This window comes from Mustela nivalis (genome assembly GCF_964662115.1).
Source record: "Mustela nivalis genome assembly, chromosome: 4".
Classification (NCBI taxonomy): Eukaryota; Metazoa; Chordata; class Mammalia; order Carnivora; family Mustelidae; genus Mustela; species Mustela nivalis.
The window spans coordinates 101,920,285-101,939,789 of record NC_139023.1 but is presented as its reverse complement, the minus strand read 5'-3'; the positions used below and the strand labels follow the sequence as shown (position 1 = coordinate 101,939,789).

At 40.3% G+C, this 19,505-nt stretch overlaps 1 protein-coding gene across 4 annotated transcripts in view; it reads left to right on the top strand.

Annotated features, from left to right (window-relative positions):
• The first annotated feature begins 246 nt into the window (after positions 1-246).
• ARHGEF38 (Rho guanine nucleotide exchange factor 38) overlaps positions 247-19,505 on the top strand; it is a 151,314-nt gene continuing 132,055 nt past the window's right edge. For 3 of the 4 annotated variants that reach the window (XR_014311302.1, XM_082729171.1, XM_082729172.1), the window contains exon 1: positions 265-603. Coding sequence is in view for 3 of the 4 variants with exons in the window: in XM_082729171.1 (XP_082585297.1) it covers positions 408-603 (196 nt within the window). In the remaining variant the exon portion in view is untranslated. Of the gene's footprint in view, positions 604-19,505 lie in introns of all 4 variants that reach the window. The other variant, XM_082729173.1, reaches the window with a different exon arrangement.

The window sequence follows — 19,505 nt, the reverse complement described above, 5'->3', positions numbered from 1 at the left end:
GCAGGTTACACTCCCAGGTGCTGCCCTTCTGCCCTGCCCCACCTTGTTCTTCCCTTTTCCCCCAACCCCCAGCCTCGCCGTGTATGTGGCACACAATGGGATTTTTGTTTGCTCCCGTAGCATGTGACACAGCAGTCCCTGCTTTGCCTAGCTCTGTGCTTCAGGTCTCTCAGGTAACAGGTGGCAGCTTCCCTGCTGGATTCTAGGTATAAAAAAGAATGACCTCATAGGGGTGGAGCTCTGGGACTCCGTACAGGTGGCAGTCACAGCCAGGTAACCCTGGAGTGAAGCCGTTTAGTAAGAAGGGGGCAGTTAAACTCGTTACTCTGGTGGCTTCAACTCTGACTCCAAGACACTGCAACAAACAGCCATTGCCTACAAGTCTCCAGAGCTTGTCTTTGCCTCAGATGGAGCCCAAAGAAGCCACTGGGAAAGAGAACATGGGCACCAAGAAGAAGAATCTGACCTTCTTAAGGCCCAGGCTCTATATGCTGGAGAGAAGGAAGACTGACACAGTGGTTGACAGCAGTGTTTCTGGGGACCACTCTGGTACCTTGAGGAGGAGCCAGTCTGACAGGACCGAATACAACCAGAAACTTCAAGGTAACCAACACAGATCAATCATACTAGGTTATTGCATTCCCAGCTCTGTTCTCCTACTCTTACATAGGCAAAGAGATCACTTAAGGCAAAGAAGAAAAATCGAATATTATCTTCTGTGGAAGGAGGGAAATAAAGTAAATAGGAAAATTTTTTAAAGATAAGAAAAATGAAAATAAATGTCACTCATAAATTATAGGAAAAAAATCTATTATGTGTTTCGATAGTTAATGAATCAATTCTGAATTATTCTGAATATATTTTTTTCCTGGTGAGATTAATATTTTTTTCTGCTGTCCCCCTCCCCTCCTTCTCCCTTCTCCAGGCAATTTAACAACTGGGAAGCTCTAGAGAGCAAGTGATTTAGAAACTGACAATAGGTAGTTTCTCTCAATAGATAGGTGTGGGATGTCACACCATGAGGCCTATCTAGGTAATTGTACTGAGCTGTGATGGTGGTTTTCTTAAATAGGGGCATGAGACTGCAGTCATGTCTGTGAAAGAGAGGAATGTTAGTCATTGGATTGGTATAACAGGATTTGTTGTAGATCACATAGGTGTTCATTCCTTTAGAGTGAATCGAATGGCTTCCAAATATGGTAAGGAATATTTAACGTGCTTAGATTGAATGACTTTTGAGGAAATAACTTCGGTTTATTTTGTGATGGTCATAAGAGCGTTGGACATATAACAGTTATTATAAAACGTCCAGTTTAAGGCCCCAAGTGTCTAGCCCTTCCCATCCACCCTCTCTTTTCTTCCCTTTCTGATGAAGTTCACTTGTTTGAGTAAACTTCATTTTGTTGTTGATTGTGCAATGTTTTAAGTATCCACTGCAGCACCTGTTATGTGATCCCCAGAACCTGTCACTCCCGCTCTGAGCGCACTGTGTGTTTGAGCTCTTATAATTCCACCATGGGCTCTTACTCTGGATGGACAATTTATGATGAGGCTAGAAAGACCAATGGAACACACTTGAAATTAGTAGGTCTCTTTCCAAAAAAGGAAAAAAAAAAAAAAAAGGAAAAGAAAAGAAAAAGAAAGAAGAAAAAATGCTCAGACTACATTATGCAAATTAATTAAATAAACTAAATGCATTTAAATGAAATCTTTAAAGATAACTACTGTGAATTAAGGCTTTAAAAAGAAAATCCTGATGGCTCAGGGTTAAAGTACAGTCAAGTCTTATCCTTAAAGGACTTTTTTAAAAAGGGCAGTAGGGTATTGTTCGATCTTTGAAATTAATTTTTCTCAAGGCAATGGATATGTTGGCACGAATTTAAATTTTAAAGTCGTACACATTTGTCTTGCAATTCTGGATCTTAATTTATAACCTATAAAATTTTGAGCAAATTACTTCTAATTTCTGAGCCTCAGTTTCCCTACCTGTGAAAGTGGAACTGATACTTACCACATACTGTTGCTGGGGTAATGAAATCAGAAAATTACGTGAAATGCCTGGCATATTGGCTTAAATATGGTGCATGCTAAACAAAGAGCTATTTTTTTTTTAATTTTAGGAATAATGGGAAGAATAATGACAGAATAAGACTTTGTTCTATTAACCAAATTTACTAATTTACTGATCTATTTCAACTCTTTTTCTGTCTTTTGATGAAGAGACCACATAAATTCAGTAAAAGCGCATGGCTTTATCTCTAATAACATGTTTATTCTGTCTGAGATTCACTAATTCAGCAACTTTTTGGTCCAGATTTTCCATTAGCAAAATAAAAACGGAAAATGCTTTTTGCTATTCACTTCCTAATCTTAGTTAAAAAAATAATAATAATAATAATACATCTGTGGCCACAAAAGACAGCAGATGTTTGTTGGTTACTTTGCAGAAGACCTCAGGTTGCTGCTTATGTACTTCATTGGTTTTGTGGTTTCCCTCTGCCTTGATGGATCCTGTCTTTGAAGCTAGAAGAAGAGACTCGGGAGTTAACCCATGTTCCTAGAATTGTTCGTGTAGGAGACAAATCATCAGGAAGTGGAGAGAAGCACATGAGAGCTGTAAAGATAGGTTGGCTCCTGATAAGTAACTGTAACTCTTAATAAAATCCTAGTCTGATGTGTAACCCCTAATAGAGCTTTTAGTAAGACTCTTCTGTAACTGCTTTGGCTTCAGTAGAAAACATTTTCTCATTAACATTTGAAGCACAGTTCTGTTGGGTTTACACTCTGGTCTGCATTATATCCATTATCATGCAGGTGGATCCTAAATCACCTTAAGAAAGTTTTTTTTATTTGCTTGTTTGTTTTGTTTTGTTTTGCTTAATTGCAATGCCAAGAGTTTTTCCTCTGCCTACCTTGGAACTGGTAGTTCCCTGGGAGGCATTGAATAAAGGATTGGAGCTGGTTAGAGCCCTCCAATGGATGGCCCAAAGCAACTGTGAGGTCACACCGTGCTTTTTCAATGCTGCAAAGAGGCCTTAGATTACTTAGCCAGAGTCCTTCAGTGCTGTGTTGCTATTTGAGTAATATGGTTCACTGCTCTGTCTCTTTGAGCAAATTCTCTGGGTTCTAGGGAATCTGTGACCTTTCTTTGGTGCCCCTGAGCTCACCTCTTAACTCATACTACACAGTCTACTTGTTCAATTCACTTTCTGGCTGACATCACTTTAGTAATGCGAATCCTAAATGGAAATTTCTTTAAAAATGGCACACCGGGTAAGAGAAGCTACCAGACTAAACAAGAGAACATGGTTCTAGGGGCCCTCGGGTGGCTCGGTCAGTTAAGCCTCCATCTTGGTTTTGGTTCAGGTCATGGTCTCAGGGTCATGAGATCAAGCCCACATTGGGCTCCTCACTCAATAGCGAGTCTGCTAAAGATTCTTTCCCTTGTACCCCCACCCCCGCTCAGGTGCATGTGTGTGCACTCTTTCTTTCAAATAAATAAATCTTTTTTTAAAGAAAGAACATGGTTCTAATGAGATGATCATAAAATCTCTGTAGAAGGTTGGGATCACAACATAGACATTAAGCCTCAAATTTTGCAATAATAGACCTTTGCTAGGTTACTCTTCATGGCTCCTGTATTCCTTCAAGAGATTTGTTCAGTTAATTAGCATTTATTGAGTATGTTATGTGGTGAGCAAAACCAGAATATGTGCCAGGGATTACAATTACAAAATCATTAAGAAAAAAAAAAAAGTGTCTGACCTTTACTCTAAAGGGGCTTAAAGTCTCATTGGGAAAGATAAGACTGGTGAACAAATGCAATAAAGTGGCATGAGAGAGGACAGGTGGCTTCAGTGGGTTCGTAAAAGGAGGAAATGGTCTGTTCAAGTTTGGGCAGGGGAGGTTGGAAAACATTGCTGTTAAGAGTTGATACAGTGGGTCCCGGGAGGAAAGCAGAACGGAGAGAGAAGTCTGTTTTCACTTCTTCATTGTACTTACCATCTCTGCAATTATGTAGTTTGTTTCCTTGTTTATTGCCTGTTACTGACCCCCACTTTCTCTCTCATCTCTCATCCCCCCTTCCATGAAAGAGACCCTATCTGTCTGGGTAAACAGTCCATCTCCACACTTAGAATCATGCCCTGCACACCACGAGGGCTCAGTGTCTTTCAAGGGGAATGAATGACTCGCATGAGCTGGTCCCGGTAGGGAATCAGTGTGAGCAAAGGCATCGGAGCCTGACTTAATCGCCCTCCCATCTTTGAAAGTGAGGATACATGTGCCGGTTAATCAAGATGACTCTTCAGCAAAAAAGAAATGAACATATTAGGGATGAAAATGTCCAGAATTGCCTAGGTAACAAATACTTAGTGGAAGCCTATTTCATTCCTGACCCTACCTTTTACAACACAGCAGACCCTACTTCAACTCATTCCTCTTCTTCCATTCATCACAAGCGCGGCATCACCCTAGCCTCCAGCTAGCTCCGCTTCTCATTACCGTTTCCTAGGGAAGTCACGGAGAGTGGTCAAGGCAGGGGAAACTCACGAGCTGATTTATTAACACTCTTTTCCTTGGGAAATGATTTTGTGTATGACTATATGTGTGAAGTATATGTTTGAAATACTCCTCATTTAAAAGTTATGTACAAGTGTGTCTGTACGTATGCAGATTGTCTACAGTATGTGAAGATAGTTGCGTTTGTGTACTTGAGAGATTTTTCTGTAGTGATTAAAACTTTTATAAAAACTTTATTAACATTCGGTGGCCTTTTCTGAAAACCCTACATTCCTGTATTACAGGTCTCCTCTCAGTGTGGATGATATTAGATCACTATTTATGTCCCCTCCAGAATTACATGTTAAAGGCTAATCCTCAATATGATATTATTTGGAGGTGGGGTTTTGGGGAGGTAATCAGGTCAGGAGAGGGAAACCCCACTGAATGGGGTTAGTACCTTGTAAGAACAAGCATGAGAGACCTTGTTCCTTCTCTCTCTGCTCTCTGCCATGTGAGGATCTGAAAAGACAGTCATGTATCAGCTAGGAAGGGGGTCCTCACTGGACACAAGATCTGCCCTGCACTCGGAAGAGCTACGAGAAATAAATGCTTGTTGTTTAAGCCACCCACTCTATGGTATTTTTATTTCAGCATCACAAGCAGACTAAGAAAGTGGGCCAGTTACTTTTATTCTATATGACCATACCATTCTATATGGCCATAACCAAACATGGTTAGTTATAACTTATAAGAAGCATAAGAAGTATAAGCAAGTTATACCTTTACTTGTCAAGTATCAGGTGAAAGAGTGAGAGTTGGTGGGTAAAATGTCATTACTGTTGCTAGTAACACTAGTCCAAGCCACATCTCCAATTCATAGAAGGTTAATGGTATTTTCTTTTCTTTTCCTTCACTCCTTCCTTCCTTCCTTCCTTCCTTCCTTCCTTTTTGCAAAGACTGCTATAGCATTCATATTAAGAAAGGTTTGCTTCATTGTTTTTATTAAAGTCTAAAGTGTTTTTACTCTGGTGCTGATAAGGAACCAACCATCCACGTGAACGTCATACAGAGTAACATATATTGCAGGATGAAGACAAATGGTTCAATAATAAGTTAGATGTGGTAAGATAATGGAAACACTTAATTTGTAATGATTTTTAAGGATACAGACCAATCTGTAAGTGAGCAGGAGGGCAGTTAACACTGGAAGATTTGGTGATCTGGTCTACTGAAGGGTGGAAGAAAACTAATTGTGCAGCTGTCTGGGCACATTTCTCTCCTAGTACTGCCAGCCCTTTGTGCTCCTCCTGTCCTCTGAGTATTAAGTAGGCCCTTTTTTACGTACCGCCGTATGCCTTTTAGTGAAGTGGGAAATACTTGGGTCAGTAATGAAACACCAGTGTAAATAAGGTGTTTTTCATAGTTTGAAGGGTAAATCTTTATCAAAGTCAAGACACTTATAAATCTAAGCAATTTCTGTCTCATCACATGCATAGAAGCCAAAAGAAAGCATGATATATTATGTTCCTTCTTTTTTCGTAAAGGTGTTTTTACAGTTTGGGGAAGAGTTATTTTAATTAAGTAGAAGGTGAATTCCAGGAATCAAGAAGTTGGAACTGTTCCATTATAATCACATTGTGATAAGAAAATTTATTCCTGTATTCTACTTAAGGGACACTAGATATAACTTTCTTAAAGGTAGCAAATCCAGCTTCTTTTTTTTAAATTTTTAAATTTTTAAATAAACATATAATGTATTTTTATCCCCAGGGGTACAGGTCTGTGAATCACCGGTTTACACATTTCACAGCACTCACCAAAGCACATACCCTCCCCAATGTCCATATCCTCACCACCCTCTCCCATCCCCCCTCCCCCCAGCAACCCTCAGTTTGTTTTGTGAGATTAAGAGTCACTTATGGTTTGTCTCCCTCCCAATCCCATCTTGTTTCATTGATTCTTCTCCTACCCACTTAAGCCCCCATGTTGCATCACCACTTCCTCATATCAGGGAGATCATATGATAGTTGTCTTTCTCTGCTTGACTTATTTCACTAAGCATGATACGCTCTAGTTCCATCCATGTTGTCGCAAATGGCAAGATTTCATTTCTTTTGATGGCTGCATAGTATTCCATTGTGTATTTATACCACATCTTCTTGATCCATTCATTTGTTGATGGACATCTAGGGTCTTTCCATAGTTTGGCTATTGCGGACATTGCTGCTAGAAACATTCGGGTGCACGTGCCCCTTTAGATCACTACGTTTGTGTCTTTAGGGTAAATACCCAAGAGTGCAATTGCTGGGTCATAGGACAGTTCTATTTTCAACATTTTGAGGAACCTCCATGCTGTTTTCCAGAGTGGCTGCACCAGCTTGCATTCCCACCAACAGTGTAGGAGGGTTCCCCTTTCTCCGCATCCTCGCCAGCATCTGTCATTTCCTGACTTGTTGATTTTAGCCATTCTGACTGGTGTGAGGTGATATCTCATTGTGGTTTTGATTTGTATTTCCCTGGTGCCGAGTGATATGGAGCACTTTTTCATGTGTCTGTTGGCCATCTGGATGTCTTTTCTGCAGAAATGTCTGTTCATGTCCTCTGCCCATTTCTTGATTGGATTATTTGTTCTTTGGGTGTTGAGTTTGCTAAGCTCTTTATAGATTTTGGATACTAGCCCTTTATCTAATATGTCATTTGCAAATATCTTCTCCCATTCTGCCAGTTGTCTTTTGGTTTTGTTAACTGTTTCCTTTGCTGTACAAAAGCTTTTGATCTTGATGAAATCCCAATAGTTCATTTTTGCCTTTGCTTCCCTTGCCTTTGGCAATGTTCCTAGGAAGAAGTTGCTGCGGTTGAGGTCAAAGAGGTTGCTGCCTGTGTTCTCCTCAAGGATTGTGATGTGCAAATCCAGTTTCTAATTGCATTTTTTTGTCCACAAAAATTGTGAGTTTATCAAAACAAGAAATGAGAAATCAAAAGGGAGGGAGGGAGGGAGAGAGGAATGGAAGAAAGGAAGAAAGGAGAGAGGAGGAGGGAGAGGGACAAGTTGGGGAGAGAGAGAGAGAGAGAGAGGGAACTCAGATGTATGAAGCAAGAATAGAACTGCACCTTAAAATAATGATGGAGTTGGGGAAAGATGGCTAAGATTTAAGCAACATTTGTATTTGTTTCTGTAGATAGAGGAAAGGAAAACAAAAACACCTCTTTTTGTACAAGTACCTTTTCTTGACATAACCATGCTAACTTCAATACTTTTGTGGGTATTGATTTCCTGGGAAGGGTGAAATCATTGCAAGAACTGCTGAACTTCTAAGCAATATCCCCCATAGAACCAGGCAAGACCTGGCATCAGGTTGTACCTTAACGTGACTCTTTGGGGCTCCCTTTCCACTAAGAAGGTGAGGAGTCTATGGGGCCAAAGCTACTGACTACTGAGACCCTTCCCTTATTTTTAGACCAAGTTTTGGGTACTTGGGACCATGGAACTTTCTGTTCAACAGGCCCAAATACTGGCTCTGAAGCCTGCTGGGACCCCTTCCCATCACACCTTCCTTGGAGCAGACTGTGGTTGCTGGTGTACACACCCTTGGGCCTGTGGGGGCAGTTGATCATGAAGGTGTGTCTGGAGCTTGGTGGAGCTGGGGTATTCACACCATGCCTGCTCAGCCCCTTGTGGAAGGGAGAGAGCTGAGAGAGGAAGAGTAGGGATATAGGCCTCGGGACTTGAGAAGGATGAATGTGCCCCAGGGCCTCTTACTGGATTTTGGCATGAAACTCTGAGGGAGCTGAAAAATCTAAATTTGACCTTGACCTTCAAGATAATTATGAAGGTATATTTACTAACATAGGAAGCTATAACACATTTTATTCAACAGTTTGCCCGCTTCACTCACACCTATTAAATACGTAGATATGATGTGTTGGCCTCCGTTTGTACACTCAAGGGAGGCTGCTTATGAGTGGCATTTGGTCATAAGCTATGTTTCAGACGGGCCCTTATTCTATACTAGGTGAAGAGCTAGAGGGAAGGAAAGGCAGGGAGAAGCGACTGTCATCTGCTTGTAACTGTGCTGGCCTGGAGACTTTCACTCGCTATTATTTAATCCCAGCACCTTTTTAGTGCTGGCCTCATCGTTGAAAAAATAGGTGTGTAGGGGAGAAAAGACGTCCTTCTACCCTTCCTGGGCTCCATAGCTGGACCTAGGAAATCAATAGGAGAAAAGGTGTACAAGTGTGTTAATTTTAAATATTACCTGCTGGGCAGTACACAGGGAAAAAAAAAAAGAGTGCATATACCCTCAAATGGTGAGATTTGAGAGCTTTATAGCAGCATAGTGTGGATGGGAATGGGGAATGTAGGGGAGAGTACATCACTTTAGGAAAGATGACTGGGTCCTGAGAAGGACAGATAGAGATTAATAGTTTGTGACAAAGCTTGTCTGGGTGTGGTGTCAGCTTCTAGTTCTTTCTCCTGTGGTAAGAGTCAGTGTTCCCCAGTTGATGAAACTCTTGAGGAGAGGATTATGACAACTGAGTTCCTTTTGGAAGATCTGTCTTCAGGCAGGTAGAGGGAATGTAGAGAAAGCCTCTTCCTGAACATGTTGTTTATCAAGTGCTTTCAGCTCCAAATCAACAATAGACCAGAGCAGCATATTTTGGGGTGTCATGTCCTAAACTCCCTCAGGTAGTAGAGCTTGGATCAGAACTCAGGTCTTTCAACACTTTGCATATAGGATGCATCTAATTCATTGAATTTGTAGATACTCATCTGGATGGTTTTTTGTTCGTTTGTTTTTTAAAGATTTTATTTATTTGACAGAAAGATAGCAAAAGAGAGAAGAACACAAGGAAGAGGCATGGCAGGCAGAGGGAGAAATGGGGCTCAATCCCAGGACTCTGGGATCATGACCTGAGCCTAAGGCAGACACTTAACGACTGAGCCACACAGGCGCCCCATCATCTAGATGGCTTATTAGTAACAAGAAGTCAAAGCAATTTGAGGATTGCAGTACATGTTTTGTAATGTGGTGACATTCCTCTGCTACGATGTCAAAGCCTGCGACCTATTACATTTTTCACTTTGGAATACATATCCTTTCCTTGGAATTATTATGACACTCCCTTGCAAGAGTGTCGCTGTTTAATAAATGCTCTTTTTGTTTAATTGTCAGGAAACAAACTTATAAAGACATGTCAAGCAAACCTGCCCTATATTAATAGCTTGGTGATCTCCATTTTCCTCTTCCTTGATTATCTCGACACTCTTTCTTTAATTTTACGCTTGCTGTCATTTATTTATTTGCATCTCAAAAACTAATATACAACCCAAACCCTGAGAATCCTACAGCAATGGGGATGGGGTGGGTGGGAGTGGGGGTGGTGGTGTGTGCATGAGCAAATGAAAGAAAAAGGAAGTATATACTGGGAACAAGCAGCTCATTATGTGGTAGGTGATATTTCCACAGAATTCTATGAAGTCAACCTAAATTGGGAATCTTAACGGCAGCAGGAGAATAGTGTTATGATTAAAATCCTTTGTCTTGGGTTGTTCTGAACAATTGCTTTCTTGATTAATGAATCAGAGGATAAGGGAACACTCTAGGATACCTGTGCTGAGGCCCTCAATAGAGAATGTAATCTTGACTGTCTGACATCCAGTTCCGACTCAAAGAAGACTTAAAGGTCATGTCATCAAGCTACTGATGTGAGGACTCTGAGTCACTGCAGCCCCTCACAGAATTGTCTTTCCTGAATGCTTCTTAATGTAAGGCCCTCAGTGTCACTACAAAAAGCTGTCACAGATTTCTGCTTCTATCTTTGTTGTGAAATAGTTGATGAAGACATTGTTTACTTCTCTCAGTGCCATCCAGTTTTATTCAAGGAAAAACTTTGGCACCTCTTAAGAATTAGAACATGTCTCCCTCCCAGAGAAAAACAAGCAATTTTCTGTATTTAGCTTCCTGGAGCTTAGCGTCCAATTTGTGCAGAATGCCTGGCCTTGAGAGTAGCTGTTTTCTTTGCCTAAAAGTCTCAGCAAGGATTGGATTCTCATTATTGAGGCCTCTACTCTCCTTCTGGGACAGTCCTTCTCAGACCATCCTACCCAAAGAGGTATAGGGAAGGAAAGACATTTCCTTTATCCTCTTAGCTTCTGTGTCTGGGACCTGTGAGGTGAACTAATGAAAGATTAACTGAAAAGAAGCATATAGATTTTATCTGCTGTTAAATTGTTTACATGGCATGGAAGACGTCATAGAAAGAAGTGAAAATCCCAAAGAAGCAGTTAGACCCTTGGTTATATAGCACTTTTTTAAAAGGCTTTTTTGGTTTGTTTTTTTGTTTGTTTTTAATGTTTTTGACAGAGAGCGAGCGAGAGAGATAGTGAAAGAGAGAGAGCACAAGCAAGGGGAATGGCAGGCAGAGGGAGAGAGAGAGGCCTGATGGGACTCAATCCCAGGACCCAGGGATCATGGCCTGAGCTGAAGGCAGACGCTTAACCAACTGAGCCACCCAGGTGCTCAAAAACGATACCATTTTAACAAAAAGGGATAAGCTGTGGAGACCTGAGAAGACAAGGGAAAAAGGGCTTGGCCTAGGGGTGTGGAATTGTGCGAAAGTGAACAGGAAATATGTGGCGGGAACTCATGGAATATAAGGGTGATTTTTAGTGAGCTTTGTACAGACTCATCTTGATGTCAACTCCCCATCTCTAGTAATAAGAATGCTCTCTTCCTGATAGTGGGAGGCCATCTTTCTCACAAGAAGTGTATACTTTGTTTTTAAGTACAAAGTGGGAAGAAGGAGAGCCCTTCCTACATATGGTATTTCCCAGTTGCCTTCAGCTATTTCCAGGTGTTCAGGACCTTCTGGGGTTTTCGTACCACCTACTGCCCTCTAAAATTACTCTATCCCATTTTCACCTCTTCTCCATTTGAATATAATTCTCCTTGGAGATAGAAATTCAGTCTTATTTTAACACTTAAGCAGTGCCTGGTATATGATAGAAGCTCAGGTCAATGACTAAAAAATATTAAGTGACTAATTACAACTATATTGAACCTTATTATTGATAGATTCATCTTTATGATTCTGCCATTCCCATCTCCCCATTGCCTCATTATAGTCAACTTTTGGGTTAATTGCTCTAAATTCTTTTACTGTAAAAGGGGAAACATTATAAATAAATCCAATGAAACAAGAAAAAAAATAATATCTTGGCCAAAGAAATGAGATCCCAGTTTTAATAAATTTATTCAACAAGCTTTTGCTTGGTGTTCATATGGACCACATATCGAGAAGCAAACCCCATCCATTGAGTAACAGGCAATGAACCAATAATTGTAGCAATGTGGTAAGTGGCTGAAGTGTGTGACTGCAGGTTGAGGGTCTGGAATGGGGAGTAGGGTGCAGGAGCTTCTTATATTCCTGTGACCTCCCTGCCAACCTGGGGAAGAGAAGGGAAAGGCACAGAATTGGGAGAGAAGAAGTTGTACTCTGATCTGGTCTCAATGGAAGCCTTAGCCTACAAGTCCTATAGATAATATGATCCTTCAGAGTTGTTGCCAGTGGTATGAAGGGCCTGGGCCCTACATCACCCCTCAAGTGGCTGGGGCACCTTGGGAAGGAGGTATGACCTGGGAGATGGTCTTACCTGAAATAGTTCCTGAAGAGGGCCTGTCTGCTGGGGGCTCACCCTGCAGCTCAGGCAAGAAGTCTTTTGCTCCTGAAGGGGGGAACTGATCATCTCCTCACAGCATCCATCTCATATTAAGTGGTTATTACTATATTAGTGGTTATTATTATATTAGAGCTACAATAAAGCAATATAACAATTTGAAGAGGAAAAGCTTTATCACCTCTCTAAAATGTCAAAAGTAGAGACATTGAAATCTGAATCTTGAATTCCAGTTTGGATTGTTTGGGTGCATGGGGGTGATGGGCATTCCAGACAAAGGGATTAAATATTACTCAGCCATCAGGAAGGATGGATACCTATCATTTGCATCAAGCACAGAAAGGTAATTATCATACAGCTTCACTTATTTGTGGAACTTAAGGAATAGCATGGAGGGCACTAGGAGAAGGAAGGGAAAAATGAAGGGGGGTGGGGAATCAGAGTGGGAAACAAACCTTGAGAGACTATGAACTCTAGGAAACAAACTGAGGGTTTCAGAGGGGTGAGGGATAGGGAATGGTTTGGCCTGGTGATGGGTATTAAGGAGGGCATGTGTTGCATGGTGTTATATGCAAATAATGAGTCATGGAACACTTAAAAAAAAAAGGTGTCCTACTACATGGGAATAAGGCATTAAAACTAGTTTCCCTGTTTGAGGGTTCACTTATAAATGAAAAAATGGTACTAACACCACCTGAGCAGGTGTACTAGGCACATAGGTGCATTATGTCATTTTACGCTCCAAACAACTTTGCAAAGAATGTATTGTCCTGATAATGTTCTGACAATAATGGATCCTAACAGGATCAAAAGCCCCCAAAGCACAAAACAAAACAGATACTATCATGTATTTATAGATGATAACACTAAGGTTAAGAGAGATATAGCCATCTGTCCCACAGTCACATAGCTAGTAATGGTGAAGAAGAAGTTTCACTGAGGTTTTCTTGGCTCCAGCGTATATGATTTTTCAACCACCATGTAGTCTCCATTGTTCTAACAGTAATTTTTTTTTAAGATTTTTAAAAATTTATTTGACAGACAGAGATCACAGGTAGGCAGAGAGGCAGGCAGAGAGGGGGGGGGGAGCAGGCTCCCCGCTGAGCAGAGAGCCCAATGTGCGGCTCGATCCCAGGACTCTGGGGTCATGACCTGAGCTGAATGCAGAGGCTTCAACCCACTGAGCCACCCAGGTGCCCCCTAACCGTAGTTTTTAGTACTTGTACCTGTTTTGTGATTTATTTTTACAGAGTTGACTGATTTTGATAAAATTTTGGTCAAGACTCGAAAACATCAAGAGACTCTTAATTTCTGATAGTACCTTCATCTACAATCATGAGGTAAACAGTGACCAACAAGCGTATTCCAGTGGCTGTATTATTTTATGCTTTTCAACCAAACTGTATATGTGAATGGAAGTTAGAAAGATACACAAATGCAGTGATGAGGTATATGCTGTCTAGATTTACTAGAATATTCCACTCTAAGAATACAAGTCTCATTATTTGAATTATTTCATCTTGGAAAGCTACTCTTCATCACTGACAGCAGAGCAAACAGCAGAATGAGGACATTTGATGAAAAACAAATGGGACATCAAACCATACTGCTCCTCTGGCATAACAGTCCGCAATGCTTTTCCATGTTCAGATTGTCTAGGAGTTTTTCAAGACAGCCCATTATGACAAAAATAAAAAGTAAGTTTATTTTTCAGTTTTATCTTTTGAAAACATTTGTTTTTGAGTATTCTTTTTAATATACATGATACCTTAATATTACACATGTATTAGAGATTCATGCTCCTATACATGTATTAGAGATTCATGCTCAAAACAGTTTGACACATGATCAAAAAAAAACTGGGTATGAGGGGTATCTGGGTGGCTCAGTCAGTTAAGTGCCTTGGACTCAGGTCATGATCTCAGGGTCCTGGGATCAAACCCCATGTCAGGGTTCCCTGCTCAGGGGGGAATCTACTTCTCCCTCTCTCTCTCTGCCCCCCCCCCCCTGTGTGCGCTCTCTTTCTCTCTCTCTCTCTAGCTCTCTTTCTCAAATAATTTTTTTTTTTAAAACTGAGGATGTTGGTGGGTATTAAGGAGGGCACATATTGCATGGAGCACTTGGTGTGGTGCATAAACAATGAATTTTGGAACACTGAAAATAAATAAAATAAAATAAAACTGGAGATGAAATTATGACCATGCTACAACATGAATGAAGCTTGAAGACACAAAAGAAAAAATATTGCATGATTCCACTTACATGAAGTACCTAGAGTAGTCAGAGTCATAGAGGCAGAAAGTGGAATGGTGGTAGCCAGAGGCTGGGGAACAGGAGAGTGGGGGCATAGTGTTCAGTGAGTACAGAGTTTCAGATTGGGAAAGTGAAAGAATTCTAGGGATGGGTGATAAACTTAATGCACCTGAGCTGTACACTTAGAAACAGTGGACAGGGTACTTTGCTGTTATGTACTAAAAAATAATGAACGGTGGAGATCCCAGTTTATAACAATGGATCTAATGCCTCCCTTACAACTTGACCTCATCTTTTCACGCTCCTCTCTGTGGACAGTTTTTCTTTGTGCTGGTACATCTTGCTGTGTGCTGTCTCTTCAGCCTGGAGTGCTCTCCCTCAGCCTGTGTGCTTCATAAGCCCCTACTCATCTTTTCAAATCAATTCCTCTGAGTCATTACACATAAAAGACATGTGTGTATCGCATTCTGTATGCATTTCTCATATTCACTATTTACACGCCAATGTCTCTTTTACTTGATCAAACTTCTCGAGGACAGGAACACTTGTATCTTCAAGACCTGGGAAAAGCCTGACCAGTACTTAACGATCCTATTTGTTGAGTAAATGAGTGTGTCAATGAATTAAGACAGAATAGTAAGTAGGTGGCGTAGCAGTTGCGCAGTGGACATCTTGGATGGGGACAGGAGGCCTTTCCTGCAATGGGGTCCTTGGAAGCCACATCCTGATCACTTAATTTATGTCAGGGTCACAGCTCCTGGATATGGATTTAACCTGGACAATATTTAAGCCAGACAAAATTAACCAATGTTTATCTCATCTCATAATCCTCTTTTCTATATTGTGTTTTATTGGATCATCCTCACAGTCCTGCCCTCATTAGCAAGGGCATACAAAAATCACATCTGCTTCATGATGCAGGACCTACAGGTTCTTCCCTGGAATGCAATCTTACATGCTTAAAAGCAGATACGGATAAGGAAATTAAATTACTTTTGGTCTGGGGAAATGAAAGATTCTAAAAAGTGATTCACTCCTTTTCTTTGTTAACCAGTATATACAACTAAAAATAGAAATAATGTACATAAAAATAGTTGAGTACTGACCAGAGTTTGACTTGCTTGCGAATGCCACACCAATGAGACATTTAGGATTGCTGTTATGTTACAATGCTGCTACAGGTTTTAAAATATTCAAATCATAACCAAACATTTAAAAAATACTACAGTTATAATCTCACAGGGTGCTTTTGCTTCATTATTCTGAGCATTTCTGCATAGAGTGCAATATTAAATTAAGATGGGAAATTAGATTTCTTTTAATGAAGGAGTTCTTGAAAAACAGAGTCAATACTTCCCTGATAAAATCAAAGCTTCATTATATTGTAGTCGCAAATAAGGTTTTTTATGTATTTGATTTTTCAGATGTAGAGTATAATCAACATATAACTGTAAGTAATTTTTTTCAGTGAATCATTAATGAAATAAGATTTTGGATTGGGATAAACCTATCAGGAAAGCTTAAGCCTTATATCATTTTTGCTATATGTTACTCTAAGTATGTACACATTTACAATGACAATAATAATTACATCAAACAAAACACTTGGGCCACCATTTGACTTATTTCAAAATACTCTCCTCCACGTTTATGCTTGTGTTCAACCCTGATGATTTTTCTGTCCTCAGATTACATCATGTGTAATAAGAGCCTGTTCATATACTCACTCTATATACTATGTACCCATACACTACACATTTATGTATAGTATATACACTTGCACATGGCTCACTGTGTTGTGTTTGATATTTGGAACCTAGAGCCTGTAATAATTAAATTGAACTAAAAGAGTCTGTTTCAATTAGTCCTCAGGAAAGCCAACCCTGTTTCTCATTTGTCTAAAATTTATTTTAAAAAAATGGAGAATGGTGTACTCCTCTATCTAGGTCAGTATAAAGTTTTTGGCGATAAAAAGAGGGGAGAAAAGCAATCACACTCTGATAATTTGTCCACAAATTGCCCTAAATGTATGTTTACCTTAAATTCATGTAGGATTAGCAAACTGATTTTTTTTAAGAGACAACAGCGATGCTTCTCCCATTCCTACATCATGTCTTACTTCTATCAAGAATTCTGCTCAAAAATCACCTTATTAATGAGCCCTTCTGTGATTTATCACCATAAGAGATAGTAACTACTATCCACCACCTGCTTTATCTTCTTCCACCGCGCCATATCACTATCTGGCATGGTAGATATTTCTTTATTAATCAGTTTATTGTTTCTCTTCCACCACTAAAGTAGAAGTTTCACAAGAGCAGAGGGTTTTCTCTTTTTTCACTGCTGTATTGCCAGTATCTAGAACAGGATTTCCCAACAATGGTACCACGAATATTTTGGACTAGATAATTCTTTGTTGGAAAGGCGCTGCCTGGTGCATTGTGGGATATTAGCAGCATCCCTTACCACTACCCACTAGATGCCAGTCACACCCTTGCTATCCCCCAACCATGACAGCCCAAAATGACTCCAGATATTGATAAATATCTCTGGGGGTAAGGGATGAGGGGTGGAGGGAGGAAAGCAAAATTGCTGGCTGAGATTTACTGATCTAGAACAATGCCTGGCACAATGACTACTCCATCAGTACTCGTTGAATGGGTCCCAAACAAGTGGATGAAACCACTATTTCTCATCAAGCCAAAACTCTGCAGTTTCCACAGTAGAACAATTGCAACAGGAAAACTGAATACAGTGAGGACGTTACAAGTGAAGTTCCCTTTCCATTCAGGCCTTAAAATTTGTCCTCTTTCACTAATCTTCTCCTGCCTCAGACTTTGAAGAAAGACATTTCCAGGAAGTCCCCATTTATTTAGTTCTAATTGTTTTGGCTGTGCGATGCTGCTCACTGGAGAGTCTGTAAATTCAAACCACTGCCCCTGAAGTATTTTTCAAGCCAGGTAAGCTTTGTTGCATTCCTCTTGGAAACCCACTCCTTTCCTTTCTGTGGCAATTAGCAGTCAGTGGAAATAAATCACATGCCCTTCAAATGAGAATAAAATATTTCCCTGCCCCAGTGTTTGAGCTTTCAAATTCTGAGCAGTGGAGGGTCTGCTCTTTCACGTTTTCACTTAATACTTCACTGGCTCCTCTCCAAAACCTGCCTGACATGCAATTATTTTCAACCTATTTCACAGAAGGCCTGCTCCATTCATCTTCCTGCGGGTCAGATTTCCATTGAAATTGATAAAAGATTTTACTGTGTGAAACTTAAGTCAGGAGGGTTCAATGGAATGCTAAGCCCAGGTTTTTTGGGTTTATGGGGGCAGACATGAAATACGGTACAGAGGGGGATGAAAGAACATCCATAATCATATCTGGGGGGTTGGTAATGATCTGTCTGGACTAAAACTCTAGGTCGAATTATGGATGGTGTTTACACCGTATGGGGAGAAAGGGGACTTGCCAGGAAGGGGTGATGGTCAGAAGATCTGAATTCAATTTTTGACTCTGGTACTTAAGGTAAAAGACTTTCCTCTTTCGAAATTAGTTCCCTTTCCTACATAATGAGATAGAACTGAATGGGCTCTATCACCTTGTCGCCCCTACCTGCTTTTTCCCCCATTGTCCCCTGTTTCTTTAAATGCCATCGTCACCCTGTTACCAGTCAGAAATCTGAACGTCAGCTTTAACTTTTCTTCTCCTTTGCCCCATACACCGATTGCACACCAGGTTGATCTCCTACATTCCTCTTGATCTCTTCAATCCTCGCTCTCCTTCTGGCCACCAGACGAAGTGTAACTGCCTCCGTCTCTCCCCGCATGACTAGACTGTAGAGGTTCAAGGCCACTTTGCTTCCTCCCTGCCTTCAGCCTTGGTCCCTGCCCTCTTCCCTAAAATCTGGTTCTGAGGCCAAAGGGATCTTGCAAAGAGAATCTGATCTTAGATTGAGGAGTCCTTAGAAATGTCAGATTCCTTAATTAGACCTTTGAGATATGTCCCCAGATAATTTTTCTAGATTCCATCCCCTTACCACATTCTCTGATGTTTGCCCTTCAGTCACACTAAGCTTTTTTCAAATCTTCTTTTGCTGCCAGCCCTTTGGACATACTACTCCCTTTTCTTTCTTTATGAGTAGTCTAAAACCTTCTGATTTCATTTGTGTCACTTCTCCCACAGGCTTGAACTCTATCTACGTTGTGTTATGCTTAGTACAGGTCACAGTTTATTGTAATCATATGTGTATGCAAGTTTGGTTTGCATAAACTTTCTAGAGTAGTTTTCTCTGAAATCTTTTACAGTTGTCGCTTTCGACTCCTAAGAGAGCAGCAATATTTGGCAACGTGATTTTATCAGATCATTTCAAAGCATTAAAACAGTTTTCATGGAAACATGCATACTCTTACTCTCATATTTCATCAATTGATTGAAGTTTCATTAAGTTAACCTAATTACAATAAGAAGTACAACTAAATCAGGTTTGCTGCTGCATGCAATTAATTCTTGAAAAACATGCAACCTAATCATTAAGTGGAGAAGCACATGGACGTCATTTGGTATATTTTAGGGATGAGATGGGAAGTATTGATTTAGCCTGTGACTTTAATAACCTATCTTTACTTCTAGAGTTACATTTCATAACATAAAAGACTGATACTTTATTTACTATTATATACTCAACATAAAGCACAGTACCTGTTCATATGTGATATATAATTTTAAAAATTGCTACTAAATTAAATACAAGGTTTAGCTCTAGAAAGTACAAAGCTTATAAAATTGCGAATACCTTCCAATTCTGATTATTTAAATTCATGTTTAATTGTGAACACATTTATGGTTGTAATGAATTATGAATTAATTCAGGATCAGGTCCTTGTATTGGTCTCCACAGTCAAATGACTTAGCAGGTTGCTCAGTGAGTAAGTGTTGAATGGTATACGTGTGCCTGCCTAGTCTGGTCTTGTGGTTATGGGGGACAGGTGAGGGCTGGTGTTAAGGCTTTGAATATAACCTTAACCTGGGTGCATGAAAATATTAGCTCACCTCCTCCTTATTAAGAGATAAGTGA